Raw genomic sequence first — 25,268 nt, forward strand, 5'->3', positions numbered from 1 at the left:
AAGGAGTCTATTCTGGTATGTCAAGTTCCTGGTTGGACGTCTTACCAATGTTATATGTATTATGTTGTTTTCATTCAGGCAGGGGTAATGAAACATTTTATTAAATAAAAGTAGTAATTTCTGCTGTGGACAAGTAGTCTGATATCTATTATCTATCATGAACTTTAGGAACTAGATCAATTTTAGCATAATGCCTATACAGGGTCCACTATTAAATAATGCACATTCTCTGGAAAAAATATATTTATTGATTGCACTTGTGCAAATGCTTAAAAGTCTTCAAAATACTCTCCCCTTGCATCAATACACTGGCGGAGACCTGTCTGCCATACCTGGAAGGCACCCTGAAACTCCTCCATGGGAATGTCTCCGAGTATATTGTAATATTTTTTAAAATGTTTTCTACGCTCTCCCAAAGCTTTCCTTTCACGTTTATCTTCAGTTGGGGAAGCAAAAAAAAGTAGATGGAGCCAAGTCTGGACTGTAAGGCAGGGGGACCACCCTGTCTTACAGTCCAGACAGGGTCAATCAGCCTCCTCACAGCACGAAACTCTGGTCTTCCATCAACACTTTCGGCATAGGCTTGCTGCTGACCATGAGCATTCCCAGATCCTTGGTCACTATCCCATTTACCACAAATGTAGACAAGTGTAGGGTGTCAGCAATTTGCTGGATGATCAACTGACAGTTGGAACACAAAACTTCATGCACATGATTGCTTTTGCTGGGCGTCCAGAACAGGGTTTGTCGGCGACCTACTCCCAGCCCTCCTTGAATGCCCTGTGCCAACTCCCGCTCTGTGACCTTGAAATACAGTTGTCCTTGAAGGCCTGAAGCCTATCTGGAATGTCTTGGTTGCATTCTCTCCAAGCTGCACCAAAACTTGATGGCATATTGCTGTTCAAGGGAACACTCCATCGTGCCATGATACAATGTGGAAAAACATACTTCATGCGGAGGCACATCTTTCTACTCAGACCTCTCAGAGCAAATTGGTGACCAGCTGTGCTGGAAGGGCAGACCCCCCACCACATTTCCCGACCGGTTTTACTGTGCTGACATGGTTGCCTCACAATAAAATCATTTGGATTACTTTCATAATGAAACCTGTATTCATATTCCTCATTCCAAAAATTACAAAAAACTAAAAATTAGTTATTTATGATAGGTTAATTGCGTATGTCATGATATAATCAAAAAGGGAAAAGTTGATGTCTATCACTAATTAAATAAACTTAGTATTTTTTATTCAGTGATCATGAATTTTCACCAAGTAGAGCCCCAAACCATTGAATTCAGTTAATGTCCATCATCATCCAATCAAAATGAATTACATATGTTTTGGTAAAGTCAATTTTGGCGAATGTAATAGTGAAAATATCTCTGATGCCCGAATATTTGATGTCAAACTGGAAGTCATCTTAGTACTTCGGTAGGTCCAGAAGTGGATACCTGTTTACTTCAATGATACATCTTTAAGAAGGAAAATTTAATTGAATTTTAAATTGCAATTGATGAATGACAGATGAATTTGGTTAATTATTTAATTTATTATGGCGTCCACCATAAAATCATAGTTTTTTGAAACTAGATAATCATGAATTAATTACTGACTAATATCCCTCTAGTCTTAAACACTCTCTCAATTACAATGCAACAATTTCAGAGTGTAAAAATCATTCGCCTATTAATTGTAATGAATCATTTCTCATTTAATTGTATTGAAAGTAATCCTAAAATATTGTGTAAATCTCTGAAAGAAAATGTTATTTTAAGGTTTCATTGTCAATAATGATGGTGCAATTCATTTCCCAGTGGTACAGTTTACTCGGACACTTCAATTAGCATTCATTTAATTTTCATTATTTAATTTGAAACGCCTCAAGTCCATTGATTTCAGTCATCTCATTCTGTTATTGTTCTTTTCAATGTCCCTAGCATGCTTCTTCTATATGTGCTACAGTTATATTGCCTGTCTTTTTCTATTGCCATCATCCTTTGTCTAAGTCTATGAAATTGTTTCATTCATTGTTGTTTTTCATGTATCTCTCATACAATGCAACTTGTCATCTTCTGAAAACCAGCATTTTAATTTGAAATTAAAATTATATTTTGGATGAATTTCTTTGTTATGGAAATTATCTCAATTGTCTGTTTTCTTTTATTCTTGTCCAAATTAGAATTCCATCAGAAAATAATGGTTTGTTCATTATTTTCATTCTGAAAAATCTCTACGTTTAATGTTTTAAGTTTGTGCATTACACATTGTATTGCATTGTACGTTAGTTTCAATATTGATCATCATGGGTAGAAAATTACCACTGTTTTTGGTACACCTATCCATTAACTTTTCTTAAGGGCTTCATCCACCATTCAGTCCATAACTGTTCTTAATACTGCCTAGTAATCAACATGTCATTTTTGGGTGTCTTTTTTTCCTCTTGGATAGATGAAATTCCATTCTGGGTGGTAACATCTAGTCGTGCCTTCAGTGTGACAAATGTAATTAAAGATAAATTATCTTCGTGTATACATTTTTCCATCTCATGATAAAAATAGATTATTTTTGTAGTGAGTAATATCTGTAAACTGTTTCGCTTGCATTATTCTAGCCTGAATAGTGTAAATGGGGCAAATTAGAATGTGGAGTGATAATAATTTGTATTTATTGTGTAACTTTCTGCTTTTGTGATAACCCATGTATTTCTATGTGATTTTTAAATTGAATTTTCAGCCTTTATTTTTTATCTCATCCTGATTTTCTTCTCATTTTAAATTTAATCAAGTAAAAAATTTATCATTTTCATGAAATCATCTTTTTCATTTATGTTCCTAATTTTGTATATTCATATTTTCATGTGAATTCTTTGTTTTATGTTTTTTATCCATGCTTTATTACATCCTGCTTTTGGTTAGAATTTTATTGTCATATTAATCACTAACAGCATGAAAACTGTAGCTTATATCTTTTGTTACATTCACAAGCTAAATGATACGTAACTAATGCTCAGTAAAATTATGAAGCTTATTGCAAACTGGAAAATAGTGTCCACTAATATGGGAAATATGGTGCTTCTGTCATCAGTGTGTTTAAGGTTAGTAGAAATACTATTTATTTTTTGTAATTGTTTTATGTATTGCATTTTCATTAATCCTTGGTTACACTTGTCCACTTGCATGTTGCCAAGCCTAGTGCTCTTTTTATCGATGATTATATGCCTATATGCACAATGTGATTTTTGGTTCTCTAAACTGATTTTTTTTTTTTTTAGACTTTTGCTTATGTTTGTTATGGACACAATTATTCATTGTCAGAGATTTAATTGTAGTCAAAAAATGATATTTGTTGCTTTGGTTGTTTGGACTGTGATCCTTAAAATAATGTCATGGCCATTTGTTGTTTCCATTTGATCATTATAACTTTTAAAAATTGTTTTTCTCACATTAGATAGAATGCCAAGTACATAATTGAAGTACAAGTAACTTTGTTTTCATTCTCAAGAGACATTTTGAAGTTGTTTTTTCCAATTAGAATGACTTTGTTTTTCTTCCTTGTTATAAAGAGTTGTCACCTAGCATGGGCCGAAATCCACTTGGTACCTGGGAGCTGGTAGTAATGATAGCTGGACCCATCTGTGTATTGTGTATAGCGATAATGGTGACGTACAGTGTCTGCCAACAGCGCAAACGACAAAGGCAGCTACGATACAGATCTGAGGATTTAATGGAAACCCCAGATCATCCCATTCTGGGTGCTCATTGCATCAGGGATATGATTGAAATGACTACTAGCGGTTCAGGATCTGGTAAGTCTGTCTCCCTAGTGATCGATCTCTCTCTGTCTGTAGTTCAGGAGGTCCCATTAACCCCGGTCCTGTTATCAGAAATAACGGAATGAAATGAAACAAATAATATTAGATTGCTCTGTTTGAAAACTTATGAAATGGTTTCGATGTTTTCAAGTAATTCATGATAATGACCTACTCTGATGTCTAAACACATCAAAACAAACTCAGATAAGAATAAAAATGTGCAGTGTTGTAGATAAAATTAATACAGGAAAAATCAATGATGTTGTTTAGTTAATGTATATTTTGTGGGCGACAGGTCCCCAAAGTGTGCAGTGCTGAAATGCTAGTTCACTAATTTTCCTTAAACTTCTTAATAATAAAATCAATGTAGTTAATTTAATAAAAATTGTTATTTTCAAGTTTAAAAATCGGGTAAAATTTTCTGTCCTCTCCTAAGTAGTATTCTCATTATCTTCACCAATTAGAGCCTAGATTCATCAAATTACTAGTCAATCATAGTTATGTACGAGGGTCATCCGGAAAGTAGTACCCGTTCGTGCCGCATGAAGTGCTGACGACGCGAGTAGCCGCTGGACGAGGTCAGATAGCTTCAGTGGCTTGTCTGCCTTCTCTGAGCCAAGTTGCGTGACGCTAGCATTGCCCGTGTTGTTTCTGTGATTGTTTACAATGTTTAAAAAAATTGAGAACGCCGCCAATTGTGAAGTGAGGGCAGTGATTAAATTCCTCAATGCAAGAAACGTTCGCCCATGTGATATTCATCGCCAATTAAAGGAGGTGTATGGAGACAATGTAATGGACGAGTCGTCTGTTCGGCGGTGGTGTCGCAACTTCAACATGGGGAGGGGGAACACACACGACGATGAGCGTTCGGAGAGACCGTCTGTCATTACAGACCAACTGGTGAGCTCAGTTGACGAATTCGTGAGGAACGATCGGCGCGTCACAATTGATGACATCTGTGAGCATTTTCCCAATGTTTCTCGAACAATTGTTCATGAAATTGTTAAACACCATCTGCATTATGCAAAAATTTGTGCAAGATGGGTCCCTCGCGTATCTCAATGAGCTGGCGGCGAAGGACTATGCAGCAGGAATACAGAAACTTGTCACACGTTATGACAAATGCCTTAATTTGCTTGGAGATTATGTTGAGAAGTAGTTTAAAGTATCCTCTTTCAAATAAAATTTTTTATGTTTGTTAATATTTACTTTTGTGTCTTTATTTCACGAACGGGTACTACTTTCCGGATGACCCTCGTAGTTTATGGCCAAAAGAGTGTTCAATGTCAAGAACGATATGTAATCAATTTGTTGATTGAGAGAAAGAACAAGATTGACTGCAATATGCTGATGAGAGTTTGGAGTCATGTGCAAGATTGTTTCAATAAAGAATATTAATAATTTTTTTTATTTTGTTAATTAAGTGTGCAAAATTTTAATTTTTTAAAACATTTTTAACATAATGTGTAATATACTCATATATGTAGTAGCATTAGCAGTAGCTGTTGCAAGTGGAAACGTGTTAAGTCCACCTACACCTGCTTTTAATGATGATAAATGCTTTCCATAAAGGTATTTCTTCACATGGGGTCTGACCTTGACTATAGGAATGATGAGGAACATGTTAATTTTTGCAAGATATTTAGCAACAACATGAACAATGTGCAGCCATGCATTGTCGTGGTACAGCATCCATCCTGTTTCATTGAAATTTGTCCTTAAGAAATTGATAACACCTTGGAGAATTTTCTGCAAATCCCTATAGTATGCTCCATTTTTACTGTTGTATGTGTTGATACAACCATATGCCCTGACTATTGAAAAATGATAAATGATGTCCACAACTTTTCTCGTAGAAGCCACCAATTAAGCTTTGTTTTGTATTGGTAATGCTGGAGATTTCCACTGGCAGCCTTGCTGTTAGCTCTCAGGATCAAAATGATGTAGCCAAGTTTCATCTGTAGGGATAGCCATCAAAAGAAACTCCTCATTCTCCTGTAACATCAAGTCCAAACAAACCAGCACACTATCATTCTGTTGTTTGGGTATGAGCATTCTTGGAACCCTGTGTGCACAAATGCCTCTCTGATACATTTTTTCAGTTACCAATGTTTGCGGGGCACCAAATGAAACTCAGTATTTTTTTTGTTGCTCTTAACATCATTCAGTTATCTTCTCTAAAACTGGCAGCAGCATTCTTAATGCTTATCTCTGTAAGAGCAGTCAGTATTGGGGCTTTGTGCCCACCTTCATTTGATTTTGTCTCTCCCCCCATGAAATACATTTTACATCTTCTACAGAGTTGTACTACAGGGAACAAATGTTTCACCCTAAGCCTCCTGTACCATTACATTTGCCTTTGTTGACAATTTGTTCAGGTGAAATATCCATCATTGCCATGCACAAAATGAATTGAACATTTTTCAACTCGCAATGGATACTGCTGATGCAATACTGGACTATTCAATAATAATAATAATAATACATTTATTTGTCCGGAGATTTGTTGCATATTCATACATACACAAATATAGGACACGTCAAATATAATTTTCACAATTTCACAATAGAAGAGATACAATATATATATATATATACTACCTTGATCAAAAAGTTCCCGGAATAACCACCGTGTGGCGCTCCCATCGTTCCGATTTGAGTTCTGTTTTTTTTGTTAAATTGGTACATCTGTTGTTGATATTCCCTTTAAATCTTAGTGTCATAACTTGACATTTGCAAAAGTTACGGTCGGTTTTCGGTATGTCCATCAGTGCTTCCTGCGATTTTTCCATTACTTCCTCTCGGCTGCTAAAACGCGTTCCCCGTAATGGTTTTTTAACTCGATTGAACAGAAAGAAGTCACAGGGAGCCAAATCAGGTGAATTCGGTGGCTGTTGGATGGTATTTGTTGCATTTTTCGTCAAAAAATTACGAATAATGAAAGCACTGTGCGACGGTGCGTTATCATGGTGCAAAATCCACGAGTTTTCTGCCCACATTTCTGGTCTCTTTCGGCGAATTGCTTCACGCAAACGTCTCATAACGCCCAAATAATACTCTTTGTTTACTGTCTGGCCTTCTGGCAAAAATTCATGATGCACTACACCGTTGTAATCCATGAAAACCGTCAGCATTGCCTTCTTTTTTGACTGAAAACGACATGGTTTTTTTGGTCTCGGCTCATTTGGTGAACGCCATTCACTTGCCTGATGTCTGGATTGCGTGTCGTACTCATAAACCCACGTCTCGTCTCCAGTAATGATCCTTTTGATGAATGTGGGATCGGATTCAGCCTCGCAAATCATGTCTTTTGCGACGTCAACACGGTCTCTTTTTTTGCATGAAATTGAGGTCTTTCGGCACCAACTTTGCTGCTACACGACGGAAACCCAAATCATTAACCACAATGTCTTGGGCGGATCCATAGGCAATGTTCAAGTCCTCCGCTATTTCTCTGATGGTTAATTTGCGGTTATTGACCAACATTTCTTTTACTTTATCAATTTTTTCACCGACTTTCGATGTCGATGGTCTGCCACTGCGTTCATCATCTTCGATTGACTCACGACCACTTCTGAACCGCTCGTGCCACTGGTAAACGACCGTTTTTTTTAGAGAATCGTTGCCGAAACACTTTTCCAACATTTCCAACGTCCGTGCGCCACTAAATCCGTTTTTTGTGCAAAATTTAATACAAGTTCGTTGTTGCAAATTTAAATCCATTTCTGCAATTGTAAAAAATCGCCAACACACACAGAGATAGATGTACTCTTGGCTACGTAACTTTTGCAAATGTCAAGTTATGACACTAAGATTTAAAGGGAATATCAACAACAGATGTACCAATTTAACAAAAAAAACAGAACTCAAATCGGAACGATGGGAGCGCCACACGGTGGTTATTCCGGGAACTTTTTGATCAAGGTAGTATACATACCAATACACTAATATAATTACATATCAATTGTTTAAGCTGGAATTGACGCATTGTGACAATTCAAGGTATTCATTCACGGAATAGAACATATTATTTTTTAAAAGGTTAAACAGCTTTTTCTTGAAAACAGGTACTTTTGTTTCATATTTGATTTCATGGGGAAGTTTATTGAATAACCTTAAGCCCATTGCTTTGGGCCCATGGGCAGTTTTGTGTGTCCTGACAAATGGTTGGTGCAGGTCATTGCAGGTCCTTGTGTAGTGACTATGGTAATTGTGGTTGGACTTGTAATGGGAAATATTACCCTTTGCATGTAAGATGACATTAAATATATATATGCAAGGTACTGGTAATAAACCAAGTCTTTTGAAGAGAGGTTTACATGATGCATCGCAAGGAGCATTGCTCATAATACGTATAATCCTCTTTTGGATTTTAAAGATTATGCCCACATGGGGAGAGGAACCCCAGAAGAGGATACTGAAAGTAACACGAGAATAAAATTTACCAAAGTAAATGGATAGAAGGACCTCTAAATTTACAGAATACCTAATATTTCCAATAAGGAAGCATAGGGAGCTTAAGTTGCTGTGTAATTTGAAAATATGTTCCTCCCAAGACATGTTTTTCTGCAGGATTACTCCCTGGAATTGGGTACTGGAATTTTGGGGAATGCTCACACCTTCCACATCTACTGAGATTGCAGATGAAACTTTCTTTTTATTAGTAAAATAAATCAGGCTGGACTTATTTATATTGGGTTTTAGAAAGTTATGAAGACACCATTCATTGAAAATCTGAGCTACGAGGGTCATCCGGAAAGTAGTACCCGTTCGTGAAATAAAGACACAAAAGTAAATATTAACAAACATAAAAAATTTTATTTGAAAGAGGATACTTTAAACTACTTCTCAACATAATCTCCAAGCAAATTAAGGCATTTGTCATAACGTGTGACAAGTTTCTGTATTCCTGCTGCATAGTCCTTCGCCGCCAGCTCATTGAGATACGCGAGGGACCCATCTTGCACAAATTTTTGCATAATGCAGATGGTGTTTAACAATTTCATGAACAATTGTTCGAGAAACATTGGGAAAATGCTCACAGATGTCATCAATTGTGACGCGCCGATCGTTCCTCACGAATTCGTCAACTGAGCTCACCAGTTGGTCTGTAATGACAGACGGTCTCTCCGAACGCTCATCGTCGTGTGTGTTCCCCCTCCCCATGTTGAAGTTGCGACACCACCGCCGAACAGACGACTCGTCCATTACATTGTCTCCATACACCTCCTTTAATTGGCGATGAATATCACATGGGCGAACGTTTCTTGCATTGAGGAATTTAATCACTGCCCTCACTTCACAACTGGCGGCGTTCTCAATTTTTTTAAACATTGTAAACAATCACAGAAACAACACAGGCAATGCTAGCGTCACGCAACTTGGCTCAGAGAAGGCAGACAAGCCACTGAAGCTATCTGACCTCGTCCAGCGGCTACTCGCGTCGTCAGCACTTCATGCGGCACGAACGGGTACTATTTTCCGGATGACCCTCGTACTTCGGCTGCTCTTTCTGTCAAGCTGTCTACTGAGGAGGCTGATACAATGATATTTGTATCATCAGCATACAGTATTGGGTCTATCCCCTTAATGAACTTAAGATTGTCTGGGAGATCATTGATATAGATTAAAAATAAAATAGGACCAAGTACATAACTCTGGGGAACACCCAGTGTTACTTCTCTACCAAGGGAAACAAATTTGGAGCCATTTCTTGAGAGCTCAACATACTGATGCCGTTCACTTAGATAAGATTCAATCCATTTGTATGGCGTGCCTCTTATACCATAGCATTTCAGTTTATATAGGAGTAACTGATGATTGACGAAGTCAAAAGCTTTACTGAAATCGAAAAATAATCCTAAAGTTTCAGTTCTATTATCCAATCCTGAAAGTATTTGATTCACCATGTGATATGTGGCTGTTGTAGTGGACCCTGTTTTCCTAAATCCATGTTGAGATGTGGATAATAGCTTATACTACCTTGATCAAAAATTTCCCGGAATTTATTCAGAAAATTAAAAATACAAGTTTATTCATCTAAATCTATATTGTCCCCTTCAAAGTAATCCCCATCGACTGCAACACACTTATGCCAGCGCTTGATCCAATCCTCGAAACATTTTTTATATTCGGTTTTCGGTATGTCCATCAGTGCTTCCTGCGATTTTTCCATTACTTCCTCTCGGCTGCTAAAACGCGTTCCCCGTAATGGTTTTTTAACTCGATTGAACAGAAAGAAGTCACAGGGAGCCAAATCAGGTGAATTCGGTGGCTGTTGGATGGTATTTGTTGCATTTTTCGTCAAAAAATTACGAATAATGATAGCACTGTGCGACGGTGCGTTATCATGGTGCAAAATCCACAAGTTTTCTGCCCACATTTCTGGTCTCTTTCGGCGAATTGCTTCACGCAAACGTCTCATAACGCCCAAATAATACTCTTTGTTTACTGTCTGGCCTTCTGGCAAAAATTCATGATGCACTACACCGTTGTAATCCATGAAAACCGTCAGCATTGCCTTCTTTTTTGACTGAAAACGACGTGGTTTTTTTGGTCTCGGCTCATTTGGTGAACGCCATTCACTTGCCTGATGTCTGGATTGCGTGTCGTACTCATAAACCCACGTCTCGTCTCCAGTAATGATCCTTTTGATGAATGTGGGATCGGATTCAGCCTCGCAAATCATGTCTTTTGCGACGTCAACACGGTCTCTTTTTTGCATGAAATTGAGGTCTTTTGCTGCTACACGACGGAAACCCAAATCATTAACCACAATGTCTTGGGCGGATCCATAGGCAATGTTCAAGTCCTCCGCTATTTCTCTGATGGTTAATTTGCGGTTATTGACCAACATTTCTTTTACTTTATCAATTTTTTCACCGACTTTCGATGTCGATGGTCTGCCACTGCGTTCATCATCTTCGATTGACTCACGACCACTTCTGAACCGCTCGTGCCACTGGTAAACGACCGTTTTTTTTAGAGAATCGTTGCCGAAACACTTTTCCAACATTTCCAACGTCCGTGCGCCACTAAATCCGTTTTTTACGCAAAATTTAATACAAGTTCGTTGTTGCAAATTTAAATCCATTTCTGCAATTGTAAAAAATCGCCAACACACACAGAGATAGATGTACTCTTGGCTACGTAACTTTTGCAAATGTCAAGTTATGACACTAAGATTTAAAGGGAATATCAACAACAGATGTACCAATTTAACAAAAAAAACAGAACTCAAATCGGAACGATGGGAGCGCCACACGGTGGTTATTCCGGGAACTTTTTGATCAAGGTAGTATGTCTCAAGATATGATACAAGACGTTGATAAAAAACTATTTAAAATATTTTCCCCAGCTGGTTCAGCAGGGATATTGGTCTATAAGAATTCATTGCCATTTTGCAACCTTTCCCTTTGTATATTGGCACAATTTTTGCTGATTTAAGAGGGCTCGGGAAAATTCCAGTTTTTAGGGATTCATTAATTAAGAACAGCAGCTGATCCTTAATAGCATTAAACGATCTTTTTATGACTATCCCTGGGATGTCATCTAATCCAGGACCAAAATTGTTAGGTAATTTATTGATTACGTTGGTCAGTTCCATGGCTGAACATGGGAATATATATGGCACTAATACTGCATATGCATCACATATTAAGCTAACATTATATTATCGAATTAAATATTTGTGCAGTAAATTATGCAAAGAGATAAATCTATGATCACTTTTTAATGAACAGTCTTCATAGTGTAAAAGGACAAGAGACTGACTAATGAATTGTGCACAGGACAATTGTATATAAGGCAGAAATTAATGCATCGAGTGAGAAGATGATTAAACAAAAAGTATTGAGCTGTTTTTAATGCATGTGATGACAGAGAAAGCATTAGAAAAATCAAAATGTATTGAAGTAGAAAGTATTAAGATAATTAAGATGATGAAGCAGTACTGGCTGAGTGAGAAGAAAACTTTTAATTAATAATGGATAGAAACAGAAGCGTAGGACAAGAATTTGGAATGAGGAGTAATGTGAATAAGGCAAAAGTTGTCATGATTGGTAAGATAGAAGAAAATTCAAATTTGTTTTTGGAAGGGAAGGTGATAGTAAACATTACTTGGTGTAGTAGTATGGAATGGGATATGCAGGATATAAATAGGAAGCAGGAGGGAAGATGAAATGGTTGTAACTGTGAAGAGGATTTGCAAAGTTTTTTGCATGGAGCGTGGTTATGTAAGGACGTGAGCCATGAAAAATAAGGAAGAATTAAATCTCGGAAAGCTTTGAAATATGGCTGTGAAGAAAAACAGAGGTAGAGAAATGAAGATGTGTTGAAAAGGATAAGAAAGGGCAAAGCTATTGTGGAAAATAAAAAAAGAGGGAGGCATCTTGGTTGGGACATGTACAATTCAGAGATTTTGATCATGTAAGAATAGTCAAAGGAAAGAGAGGTATAAAGAAGTGAAGATAATCCAGTAGAGTCCTGACAAAAGACTGATTCACCAAGGAAGTTGAAATTCAAAGTATAGCGCCATGTACTAAAATGTAGTCTTTTTGTAATTCTCTTTCGTATGATGTGGAAAGATGGCCAATGTATCAATGTGATAGACATAGATTGGGGCTTCTGAAATGTGGATGTGGGGAAGAATTGGAAAGGTGAAATAGAGAAAAAGGAAAATAAATGAGGAAATGCTGATTGGAGAGAGGATTGATGGGAAAAATCCAAAGGAGGCAAGAAAGATGGATTCAGAACATTTTGATAGGTGATTGGATATTAAAGACTGATAAGAGGGGAGAATGTTAGGCAAGCAAGGAAGGGTGAGGAGTAAAATAGTCATGTTGGATGGAATGAAGGGAGGAAGTATATGGAGATGGAGAGGGACTTGCTGCCATGCCCAATTTCAGGTTATTTTTGGTTAGGAGAGGGAATAAAGGTACTGTAGTGCAATTATTTATGCCATGTCCATCCAAAGCCTACCTTATCCAGTGGAATACTTGATAATAATGGAATGTAATTCTCTATTTCAGTCTGAATAGATTTTCATAAACTTGTAGACTACAGAACAATGCTAAAGAAAATCACCGTAACACGCCTAGGTCTAAAAATATGCATTTGGTTGGGGCTGATAATTCCAGATTTTATTTCAAAATGCTTCCAACTTGCTAGGCTACCAATCGTGTTTATGCTACCCGTTGTTGCAACCCTCTAAAAATGCCCACCCTAAACAAATAACCAAGTTGTCTACTGGTGCAAATGAGTCTGTTTTTCCTCACACTCCCAATCCCTTCTGCACACTTCCTGTTCTTACATCTCTCTGTGGAAGGCAACCCTCGTCTGAATCATTTTTAAAGGTGTTGTCCCCCTAATGGTGGAAATATCTTGAGTGGTGTCTGCAGGGGGTTAACACACGTTCTGGTCTGCTTTCTTTCACTTTCTTGTGCCAGTTTTCTTGCTTGACATCTTATCCCTTATCAGTCACCTCTCCTCCCTTGGGCTGCACTATAACTTATGCTTGAGAGCAGGTAATGAGGAGAAATTAAAAACTGCCCAATATCTTGCATCAAAAGATTGTGATTTCATGTTGATTTTCAAATGCTTTCCAACTCTTAGTATACTCTACTGTTATGTTTATATCGAAAGATATCTCACCATGGTAGGGTAAGAATTTTTCCATCAGAATTTCCTGTATACATGCTCCTGAAAAAAGTATCACCATCTGAATTTTCGGTCTCACTTTCTACAATGTTATTTGAAGTACTGGACAGGATAATATTACCACCATTTGAATCAGAGAACACAAGGTCAAGATCTTTGAAATCAGAATCATTGTCTGATAAGTCTTGGAGAAATTGTTAGTATCTCTGAAATAAAACCGCTTCACTGGGGCTAGGCTCTGGGCTAATTAAGTTTGGGGCACTACTCCCTCACAATGTGTGGTAAGAGCAAAATTAACCGTACATACGTGAATAAGGAATTACGATAATGTTTGAAAGCTGCACATTTTCTCTCTCTTCATATGAAGTGGCACTTGACAACATGCTTGGCGGAGGTTTTTGGTGTATATAATGAACAATTATGAGAAAAGCTATGCAGTACTCCTGTTATACTATTACATAATTATAATATTGAAATTAAATCATATGTGTTTTGTCCATATATGTGGCTAATAACCATCATAGCTAAAACCAATGTCAATTTAATGGACAAGAATGATTAGCTGAGTTTTTATTAAAGTAGGCAAAATGATTCCTGTGTTTTATGGTGTATCGTAAAATATTTTGTAAACTAATTAATTGCTAAAAAAAACTTTTTAGGCTGAATTTAAAACAAAAATTTTTAAAAAATTATAAAATGTCAACAAGTTCAATTCTGCCCCTCATTTAAGGTGAGGGGGCTATTTGAATTCAAAAAATGATCAAAATGAATGCTCAACCACAACTGGTGCTAAATAATATAATATTTAGTCATATATGCTATGAGATATCAACATATTTTAATTTGCATTTTAGTGGTATGCAGATATAATTGCCCCCCTGCCACCTTAATGTATTTTATATTCATTAGGTATAAGTAATCCAATTTTCATGTACATCATTGTACTTACTTTAATGTGATTTGTAATTGAATATTGCTTTCTTTAAGGCCTACCTTTGTTGGTTCAGCGCAGCATAGCCAGACAAATCCAACTTGTAGATATAATTGGCAAAGGCCGATTTGGAGAAGTTTGGAGAGGAAGGTGGCGAGGAGAAAATGTAGCTGTGAAGATATTTTCATCTCGGGAGGAAAGGTCATGGTTCAGAGAGGCAGAAATATATCAGACAGTAATGCTGCGGCATGATAACATTCTTGGATTTATTGCAGCTGACAATAAAGGTAAAAATTGTGACTCATGCAGTAATGATTTCCTTATCCATCACATTTATCTTTGGTGGTGCTGCTACAGCGCTTGGGAATTAATGAATTCACCTGAAAAAGTTATTACGGTAAAATACAGTACCCTTCACCAGTCTTATTATATCTTGAGAGCATATGTGTTGGTGTAAGGTAATTTTGCTCACTAATTTATTTCACAGGTACATATTAGATAAAAAAACGTTTAATAAAAAATATGTAAATTGGCCACTCACTTCATGGTGGTGCTGTGAAGATTAAAATTGCCTATCCCATTTTATTTCGTGATAATTTTCTTTTTGATACAATGTGAGTAATAGATTAGATATGTATAACACTTGTCAATGTATTAGAAGAATGTGTGGTTCTAGAATGTTTACATTAAAATAGATGTTCTGTATTGGAGCCATCTTTCTTATAATTTACTCTGTGGCAACCAGAGTTCTTAGTTAGGAATACCATTGCTCATTCTCTTTGTTAAAATAAATATCCCATGCACATGGCATCTTTTATTGTTTAATTTGAAAGAGGCATAATTGCCACAAAATGCGTATAAAATGCAATATATAATGTGTATTTAAAATTGGAATCTCATTTACATTCCTTTCACTTAATTTCCCTGCATCCTCGCATGTTTGTTGTACATTTAGATCTTGAGATATATTTCCTCTTAAATTTAATTCTCTTTTCACTTTGGAAAATTGTAATTATAAAAATGTGCGAAGAAAGTTCTGAGTAATTATAAAAATAATTTCAAAACATTTCAACTTAGGTCAGCCTGGAATAAATGAATTTGTTGAGTTATTAACAACGAATCACTCTATGCTAAAAAGATAGTACATAATTTTTGCAAATATGGTGTGATGAGAAGGAAAGTTAAAGGTAATTGTGAAAAAGGTTTTAACACTGCTCATAATTTTTACTAAGTGTTTTGATGATTTGGGATGATTATACTGTTTTCTAGTGCAAGGAAATTATTAATTCCCCACTAATGGAAAACTCAGGATTGTATGATGTTAGAAAATCTCTAAGAAAAAGAATACATTTTCTTTAGAATAAGAGTGGTATTCTATTTTTGGGCTAGTGAAAGTTGAGAAGTAAAATGTGATGATGATATTAAGAGAAGTGATAATGTTCTCACCTTATAGTATCTAAGAACTTTGTTAATAACTTTTATTAAATAAAATATCATTTTTTTAAATCATGGATTGTGAGTTGTTTTAGCAATTTTTTTTTCTGTTACCTTTCAAAATTGGCTTCATATGTAGCATTTTTGGCTCAATGTTTCAGTGAGCATTTTTAGAGCAACTAGATTTTAGTTGCTTATTGTGCCACCTTATATACTAATAATTCTGGCATTTTGGTCATTAACTCAAGTGACCATTGCTTCCTTTACCTTCCTTCATTTTAGGCTCATCTCTTTTTGACTCTTGGAGGCTATAGGATATTAGATTCTTATCCACACAGTACATCATATGTAATTTACCGTGGAAGCCACAAGAGGTTTCAAATTTTCTGACTCTGATGTGCACAAAATAAAACACATAATTTGTCATTATTTTAATATTGATTTTTTATTTCTCATTTTCATCATTGGGAATAAGAGACTATATTTTTATGGGATGTAAATTTATAAGTCTACACTTAATGAGCAAAGCTAATGTTACTTTCTTTAATTACATTTTTATAACTGGTAAACTCCTTTTGTTGTAGATAATGGTACTTGGACTCAGCTGTGGCTGATAACTGATTACCATGAAAATGGTTCCCTCTTTGACTACCTTAACAGAACAACTGTTGACACATTAGGAATGATAAGGATGTCCTTGTCTATTGCCACTGGTTTGGCTCATCTCCATATGGAAATAGTTGGAACTCAAGGTAATCATAATGTTTACACTGTGAAATGAACATAAAAGTATTGGTAACTGAAGAAATATTTCTTTCAAAGTTGTGTCTATTTCTGATGTTTGTTTTGAGCCCTGGAATTTATTTTCAGGCAAGCCTGCTATTGCTCACAGAGACCTCAAGTCAAAAAATATACTGGTTAAACTGAATGGAATGTGTGCAATTGGTGACCTCGGATTAGCCGTGAGGCATGATGTTGCCACGGATACAGTGGATATTCCATTAAATAATAGAGTTGGAACCAAACGTTACATGGCCCCAGAGGTAACTTAATAAATATTCTAATTTCTAAAAAATAATTTTTTTACCCATTAATATTTTGAACTCCACTCTGACCCTTGATACATAGCCCATCGGTATGAATATTCAAATGGTAAAATCAGAAGAATGCTAAGGCTAGAGAATATACTGATTGGCTCACGTATTATAATCAAGGGATTAGGACTGAGAAGAGAGTTAATTACTGTCTCTGAAAGAGAATAAATTTCAGCGCTAGAGTCCATGTTGTCAAAAGTCTCATTGCCGTCATACTCACTGGACTGCAGCTCCTGCAGCACACTATCATTCGCCATCTGGTGCACATCACTGAGAGAGACCTTAGGAAATACGGGTGTAATGAGGCGCTCCAGCTGGTATAGTGTGTCCTGTAATTCAGAGACATTGAATTCTCCCTCCGACACGTCATCCTGGTGGAACAGCAGAGTAGGAATTGGAGGTCCTGGCAGGGTCGATAATCCCGCATCACCAGCAATAGCCTGCCACCTCATGTTAGGCTCAGTGGGTAGGGCGAATCTGCAATCCAGAGGCAGAGATGTTACTCCCAAGTTCTCTCATGAACCTGGGCTAGTTCTTTTTTGGCACCCTCATGCAGCTGGAGGACATGCCTGCGGTGCCAAGGGCACTTTGTGAAAGGGCTTGATGGCCGGTGACTTCAGCTGTGGGACAAAATTAGCTGTTAATAGAAGCATGGAGGCCATGGATGCCTGTTGCAAAGAGATGGCATTGTGCCAGCCCAAGAATACTGCAGCCAAGAGCAGACTAGCTCTATTAAATGTGTGATTGCAGGCATTCTCGGTCAGCTCCTCCCACGTAGCCTGTAGGTGCAGGATAGTTATGGAGTCATGCAAGTCTCTACCTTGTGTCCTTGAGCGCAATCACAAACACCATGGCTGGCTCTAGAGTGTCCATTGCCAGTCAGGAGGCTGGTTTCAGGGAGGCCCAGTCGATCTCCTGGGATGCTGGGTACAGGGTTTGGGCCAGAGAAGAGGAAATGTTGGCCTACTGTAAAGTCTGTATGACGGCAGCCCTTTAACAAGTCAGTTCATGTCTTCCTCCGGAATATGAACTGAAGATGGAGGGCTGGCTCAGGAAGTCATAGGCTGATTTTGGGTAGATTTTATCGCTTTCCTTGGGCTTGCCATTGTTGTGAATCGTAAATTTTTGAACAGGGAGACATCTGCCACCTAGATTTTCCAATTCTAATCCCCTGTCACAACTAACCGTGTTTGCTTTCACTATAATTAGCCTTTATTGGGTTACCTTATTTTGTTTGAATTCAAATGAAAGTACTCTAAATTGCTAAAAATACATCACCTTTATTTGTACTACAGGTGCTTGAGGAAACTATCAATATGAACCACTTTGACTCATTTAAACGTGCAGATGTGTATGCACTGGGATTAATTTTCTGGGAAATTGCAAGAAGATGTAACATTGGTGGTAAGTGAATTTAAAATTGCTCTATTAGTATTATTAATTTTGATAAAGGTTTTATAATTCACAAAGTTTGTTGACAGTTGACAAAAGACAGTTGTACATTGTAAAATTTAAATTTTAAATTTCTGTCACCATAAAAATGGAGCTAGTGAAAGTGCCCTGATTGTGTATTGTAAATATTTTCATAGAGTACATATTTTAAGTATTTCTCCCTGGAATGTACACCTTTGTCCACTGAATTCTGTAATCTTTGTCACAAAATCCACCTAACACCACCTCCTTTAAAGTTAACTGTTGAATCTCAAGTTAATTCCATTAATATGAACCTCTTACTATGAGGGCATTCAATGTGGAATTAATTGAACCGGGAAAGAATCTTGGATATGAAATTCAAGCAACAAATTTGAAAACCTGCTTGATATAGATTTGGTTGGATATTTTAAATTGTTTTATAAAAGATCCTTAATATATGGATTTAAATAAATTTATTGCATTAAATGTTGGCCATAATGTATCTATATCATCATGGTAATGCCATCTCTTTTTCCTTTAAATTCCTTTTTTTAAGAATCGTACTTGTAGCAGATATTATGGGAGGAAATGTTATGTACTTCAAGTCTTTTGAATTTTTTGTAAATGCTCCCCGAAAAAATGGAAATTCCTGCCGTTGTTTGCTCTGTGAGTTGTGCTTCTGGAATTGGTGGCAGTGTACATTTATTTTATGTTGAAATTGAATAATAATATTTTATTTAGTTGGCTCTCTCTAAACTCAAGTTCGGGAGGGATTGGGATAGGGAATGAAAATAATGTCTGAGTGTTCACAAATGAATTAATTGAAACTTTTATGCATTCCAGGTATATATGATGATTATCAGCTCCCCTTCTATGATATGGTTCCATCAGATCCAACTATTGAGGAAATGCGAAAAGTAGTGTGCTTAGAACGCCAGCGTCCTTCCATTCCTAATAGATGGCAATCATTTGAGGTGGGTATTGATTAGTGCCCTTATCAGTTGCTTTACACTTTGTTGTATTTTAAATTCTGTATTAGAATGGTATGCCTGTGGAGTAAGATTTCTTTTTATCATTATTATTTATCGTTATTAAAATTTCGTCAGCCTTCTATCTTCAACCCAGATATTATGGCATGTAATAAGGAATGAAAGAAATGTCTAGCCATATTTTCTGAAAAAAATGTGAAGGATCTAACTGGTCTGTCTCGTCTTTATTTTTTGTTCAACAATTCAGTGCTCCAGTAATGCTCCTAAATTCTCTTAAATAAAAACCAAATCTCTCTGAATTTTTTGGTATAATTTGTTCATCCCAAATTGAAAATGCTCACTTTTTCATTATTAAAATACTCTTCCTCCTGAATCCCAGGTTCGCTGTGTAATTGATATCAAAGTCTTCATTCTTTTCACATTGTACCAATTATATTCTTTGGATATCCTTAATTACATTTATTGGAGTTTCATAATTTGATTGATGGCTTCATTTGTTATTCTTTTTATTTTAAAGATTGTAAATGACCTTCGTAAAGCATCCATTCCCATGGCAAATTTATTTCTTAACTGTATTTGCGATTCTCCATGTCCTTCATTTATGAATATTATCGTGACAATGTATGGAATGTATGTATTGTAGTAGAAACATTGGACTTAATGTGAAAGTCACCATTTGTATTCCATAGAAGAAGGGTAAGAAAGGCCTATAACCGTTTTGTATTCCAGACCTGAATGCTTGTGACATTTTGTGTACGGCCAAGACCATGACTACGAATACCTGTAACATTATATGTATGGTATTTCATCATAACCTCTTGTTGCTTTAAAATCCCCAAAATTTTTTAGTGTTAGAGGATGCCTCTTAGACTTAACTGGCCAGAGCATTCAGCCGGACATAGAGGGATCTGGGTTCCAATCCTGGACAAGGAGAATGATTTTTACACTGGAATTGTCGGATTATTCTAAGCTAATTGATTGTCATGTTATTCAGTTTTCATGTATGCATGCTACATTTTAACATGTACATCTAATTAAATTATGATACCTTGCCATTAGGATTGGAACAATTTGGTATAATTATTTTGGCTTGATTTCAATTTTAAATTCAGAATTGAGGAAATACCAGTGTTACTCTCCTATATGTTTCTGGAAAAAAATCATTCGATCGTGATTTATTTTGTTGGCTGTAACTATTTTGTATGTAAACATTTAATTACTATTTTACAGGCACTTCATGTGATGTCCAAAGTCATGAAAGAATGCTGGTATCAAAATGCTGCAGCTCGACTCACAGCACTTAGGATAAAGAAAACCCTTGCTAACTTAGGTGCCTCTGAAGACATAAAAATGTGATCTTAATCCTTTAATTTTATGCCTCCCGAACTGTTTTTACAATGAATGTGCAAAATTGTATTGAGATTCAACATCAACTGATAACTATGATTAGGTATGGATAATTCCATCATATTATTTTGCAGTTAACAGTGAAATTATTTGAGCCTGCTCAATTTTGACACTACTGTTGGTGAAATTACGACTATTTCTTGACTTATCTCTAGGCCTGATACCGTAGGTGATTAGGTAGTTAAGAAATTTACCATGCTAAAAGGTGAAGATAAAGCTTACTCAATGGAAGATTTTTGTCCTTTTTTGATTTGAAAAGTGTATATATGTGTTTTAAGTAAGTTTTAAATGCTGCTGACTGTATGAGTCCACAAATGGATTAAGAAAATGACTTGTATATATGTATATTTTATTTAGAAGCAGCTTATTCAGAGCTGCTGCGTTTGTGTGATATGAATGTTCTTTTGGGTATAATTTTTGCCCATGGACTGTATGTTCTGTAATGTTTGTATGCAGTGTTTTATCATGATTTATGGCAGCTGCAAATATTCAAATATCCCCAGAAAGCTCAAATTAGGCCATTATGACATTGACAACTTTTCCTACTACCCATGATGTTTCAGTAAATACAAGCAGTAAACCAGACTGATGTTAAGAATAATCAAAACCATAGTTGTTCAAACTTGCCATCATATGAATGCATTTTTGAACATTTATTCATATGTAGAGAATAATGCATGGACAATGCTGACCCATTAAACTGTTTAACACTTCTAAACATTTAGTACAAATGACTTCCATATGACCATTCATCTCTGTTCAGATGGGTTAGTTTTTAATTCTGAGTGATGATGCATTGTGGTGTGTTTGGTTGTATGAATGTTTTTGTAGATGACTTTACGAAGCAAAATGTAGTTGTTTTACATGATGTTGAAACAGTGTAGTGGCATAATTATTGGAAACTAATACTCATGACAGTTAAATGATACTTCAAGCATTTCCTGCCTCACCCTTCAATGAGTGTAAGTCACCAAGTAAAGGTGATATATTTACATTCGAGTAAAGCTGAGCAGTATGCAAGAATTCCTGTTCTTTTAAGAAACTGCAACTGTGTAGTGAGTTTGTGTGCAAGTTATTAACATGTGATTACTTGTGAAACCATTTTTATAATATGTTTTTGAGATGAACTTGTATCTCTCTACAATTGCCAGTCATGCTTGTGAGATACATTAGTGCAAGACACCATCATCAAAAGTTTCAAAAGTATGTTGCTCACCATTTAGTTAAATTGAAGAATAGTTTGAAACAGACTACTTAATGACTCATAAGGCATTATAATTTTCCAATTTTCCCAGGTGGTTATCTCATTTGGGGAATGACATAGTTTAACAACTATCATCTCAAGTATAAAGTGTTCAAATGTCATCTTAGGAGTGGGAGTGGGGGTGACACAATATGGATTGCCAAAATGTTGTTCCACATTTTAAGAAATTCGCTCCAGAAAGACTCCATTATAAATTCTACGTAACCCTATTACTTTAAAATGAAAATGTTAGGAGACATGATGAATTGTGTTGGTTAAATGTTTTGAAGTTTTTAATTTTATTGAATTCATCTCAATCAACTTCTAAGATTTGGAGTACTTATTACTCAATTAGCTGTTACTTTTTCTCAGGATCAAATAGCTGCAGGCGTTTACATTCAGGTTAATTGATATTTTTCCTATTTACTTTAAAGTTGTACATATCTTATACATGTATATTTTTTTGTGATATGATCACAAATTGTGTTCAGCATAATTCATTTTGTGTGCTTTAGTAATGAAAGTATAGCCTTTATCTTTCTCCAAATCAAACTGTAAGTTATTATGGGTGAATTTGTTTATGATGCAGAGTTAAATTTTTTCAGCAGCTGGTCATTCATTAGATTAAGTTCAATTTCACTGGTGTATCAATGAAGAAGAAGGTAATTTTAGTGAATGATAGATTTCTCATTCTATAGAATGGCCTGTGATCAATGCTTCATGATGTGGTTTAGGGTGTGATATGAAAAAAGAAAAGCTTTTAATTAAGGTAGATTGCAACTCCAGCTTTGTAAAATTTTATTTGACAGCTTTGTGTTAGTCCTACAAATTCTGTAACCATGACTTAGGAAATTTCATCATGAATTTTGGTGCTAAAGATTGATCATAAAATGTCAACTTCCCAGCAGTGATCAATGTCTGTATTTTGATGAGGCAGTGGTGAATTTCAAAATTCAATATTTTGTAATTTTGTGAACAAGTTAAGTGTTTTCATGAGTATTTTTACTACATTTAGATTATGGACAAATTCTATGCTTGGATTTGTGGGAAAACCTGAGCTTAAGCTGGTTGCTATTCTAATAACCACTTCATTTGTTCATTGACATGGGACTGGTATAGATTTTTCATAATCTCTTGCACTAAGGATAATTTACCCTTAAAGATTTGCCAAACAATATTAGTGTTGCATTTAAGACTGATACCCCATTAAAATATTATCAAGTAGAAACTTGCCACAGTGGTGATGTTATTATTTTGTTTGCAATCAGGGAAATGCGTTCGTTTGTGTGAGCTATTAATGCTAAGGATGAAATGTTTTGCTGATTTCAATTTTTTAAATTTAAAATTGAGCTTTATTTCATAGGCAACTAAGAAATTGATATTTAATGTTAACATAAATGTTTATTTTGCTGTTGTTGAGTTTGTTTAGTAAATCTGATCAATGAATTTGTTGAGTAAAAATTTATTATTTGTTAATGTACATAGTGCTAGAAACTTTCACATGCTATGTTTATGTCCATTTTCAGAATTGTTTTACTTATGCAATGTGAACATGTAGTCGTGGATAGTATTTTGCTATTTTAATGTTTCCATCAACTTATAATGTAATTGTGTATTTATAAATTAATGATTTGAAATGACATTAAGATGATGTGAATGTTTTCTTTTTGGTATTCAGTTATTTATTAGATTATTTAGTTGATTTGAAATCATGCATTTTTATGTGGACCACATACCTTTTCTGTGTTGTAATGAGTTTCATGAACATTAAAACCTTTGGGGTAAACATGACAGTTTCAGGCTTAACTTTGTGGAATTCCTACATAATGAGAGTAGAGAAAAAAACTTTGCACTTCCACATAAAGATCTATTACTTCACACGACCATGGTTTCGATGCTGCACATCATCATCAGGTGACATGCATGAAAAATTTTTCAACTAATATAGCCTGGCTCCAAGAGGGTAGGGGGTAAGGGAGAGGGGGTGAGTTGAGTATTGGTGCAGCAACCTATTAATGGGCTAGGGGAGGGGTGGGGTGTTTGACCGCAATGGCTCGATCCTCATTAAGGGATGGTCAATGGTCATTACTGCCCTGGTGAGGAAAGATTTTGGAGTCTTTCAGGAAATTTAGGTAGGGGGACGGGAGAGTTATATTGTTTCGTTGATCACCTGAAATCCGTCTGACTGAAGGGTTTACCAAATTTACAACTCCTTCAATAGCATTCCTTTCTTTGTGAAACTTTATCAGTGTTCTTTCCTAATATCAAATATCCTCCTTGTCGGTCCAACGTAGATGGCATTGCAGTCGGTGCAATTGAGTTTATTAACTGGAGTTTGTTGCATTATGTCAAGTTTATCTTTGGGTGAACCCATTATGTTTTTCAAAGGGTGTATGTTGTAAAATGCTGTCTTGATTTTGTTATTGGAGTGTATATGTTGTGTCTTAAGTGAAATGTGACCAAGAAATGGAATTCTTTGCCATCGGTGCTCATCAGGTTTAGATGTATGGTAAATAGCTTTATGGGCAATCTGTGTTTGCTTTCTGTTGTACATGTCGTCAATCATTTTTTCCCTGTACCCTGTTTCTTTGAATTTCCTGGATTTGACTGTGAAAATAATTAATCAAAGGTTCGACCTTTCCATGTAAAGAAAAAAGTGTTCAAAAGAAAAAACTCCAACCAAATTATCCACTCAAAATCCAAGCATCACCAGTCACAAAAATGTGTGTGTGGCCTTTCACGCCATGTTACACAGGGTGTGCAATATCCCAATGTCACCACATAACAAACTAGGGGAACTCCGTATTATAAAGCAATTTGCAGTCAACAGTGGGTACAGGGATCAATCATACCATTTGCATGCATTGTAATGCCATCTACATCGGACCGACAAGGAGGACATATCATATTAGGAGATTAGAACATGGATAAAGTTTCACAAAGAAAGACAACGTATCTCAATTTGCCAAACACCTTGGAAAAGGTGTTTGATGAATACCAGTAACTTCACATGAAAGAAAGGACGCAGGTTGAATGCTTTTTGAAGGAGTTGTAAATTTGGCAATCCCTTCAGTTGGACAGATTTCAGATGATCAGCAAAACAATATACCTCTCCCGTTCCCCCTCTTAAATTTTCTGAAAGACTCCCAAAATCTTTCCCCACCAAGGCAGTAATGACCATCGACCATCCCTTAATGATGGTCAAACCATTGCGGGCAAACAACCCACTCCTCCTCCAGCCAACTAATAGGTTGCTGCACCAATACTCAACTTACCCCCTCTCCCTTA

At 36.1% G+C, this 25,268-nt stretch overlaps 1 protein-coding gene across 2 annotated transcripts in view; it reads left to right on the top strand.

Moving 5' to 3' along the window:
- babo (TGF-beta receptor type-1 babo) overlaps window positions 1–23,620 on the top strand; it is a 39,017-nt gene extending 15,397 nt beyond the window's left edge. For both annotated transcript variants that reach the window (XM_071589725.1, XM_071589724.1), the window contains exons 4-10: window positions 3,564–3,806; window positions 14,457–14,687; window positions 16,419–16,586; window positions 16,705–16,877; window positions 18,224–18,332; window positions 19,185–19,315; window positions 20,561–23,620. In XM_071589725.1, coding sequence (XP_071445826.1) covers window positions 3,564–3,806; window positions 14,457–14,687; window positions 16,419–16,586; window positions 16,705–16,877; window positions 18,224–18,332; window positions 19,185–19,315; window positions 20,561–20,686 — 1,181 coding nt within the window. In that variant the 3' untranslated portion in view covers window positions 20,687–23,620. The remainder of the gene's footprint in view (window positions 1–3,563; window positions 3,807–14,456; window positions 14,688–16,418; window positions 16,587–16,704; window positions 16,878–18,223; window positions 18,333–19,184; window positions 19,316–20,560) is intronic.
- The last annotated feature ends 1,648 nt before the right edge of the window (window positions 23,621–25,268 follow it).

The sequence above is a fragment of the Hetaerina americana genome, unplaced genomic scaffold (assembly GCF_022747635.1).
Source record: "Hetaerina americana unplaced genomic scaffold, ioHetAmer1.1.p SCAF_4, whole genome shotgun sequence".
Taxonomy (NCBI): Eukaryota; Metazoa; Arthropoda; class Insecta; order Odonata; family Calopterygidae; genus Hetaerina; species Hetaerina americana.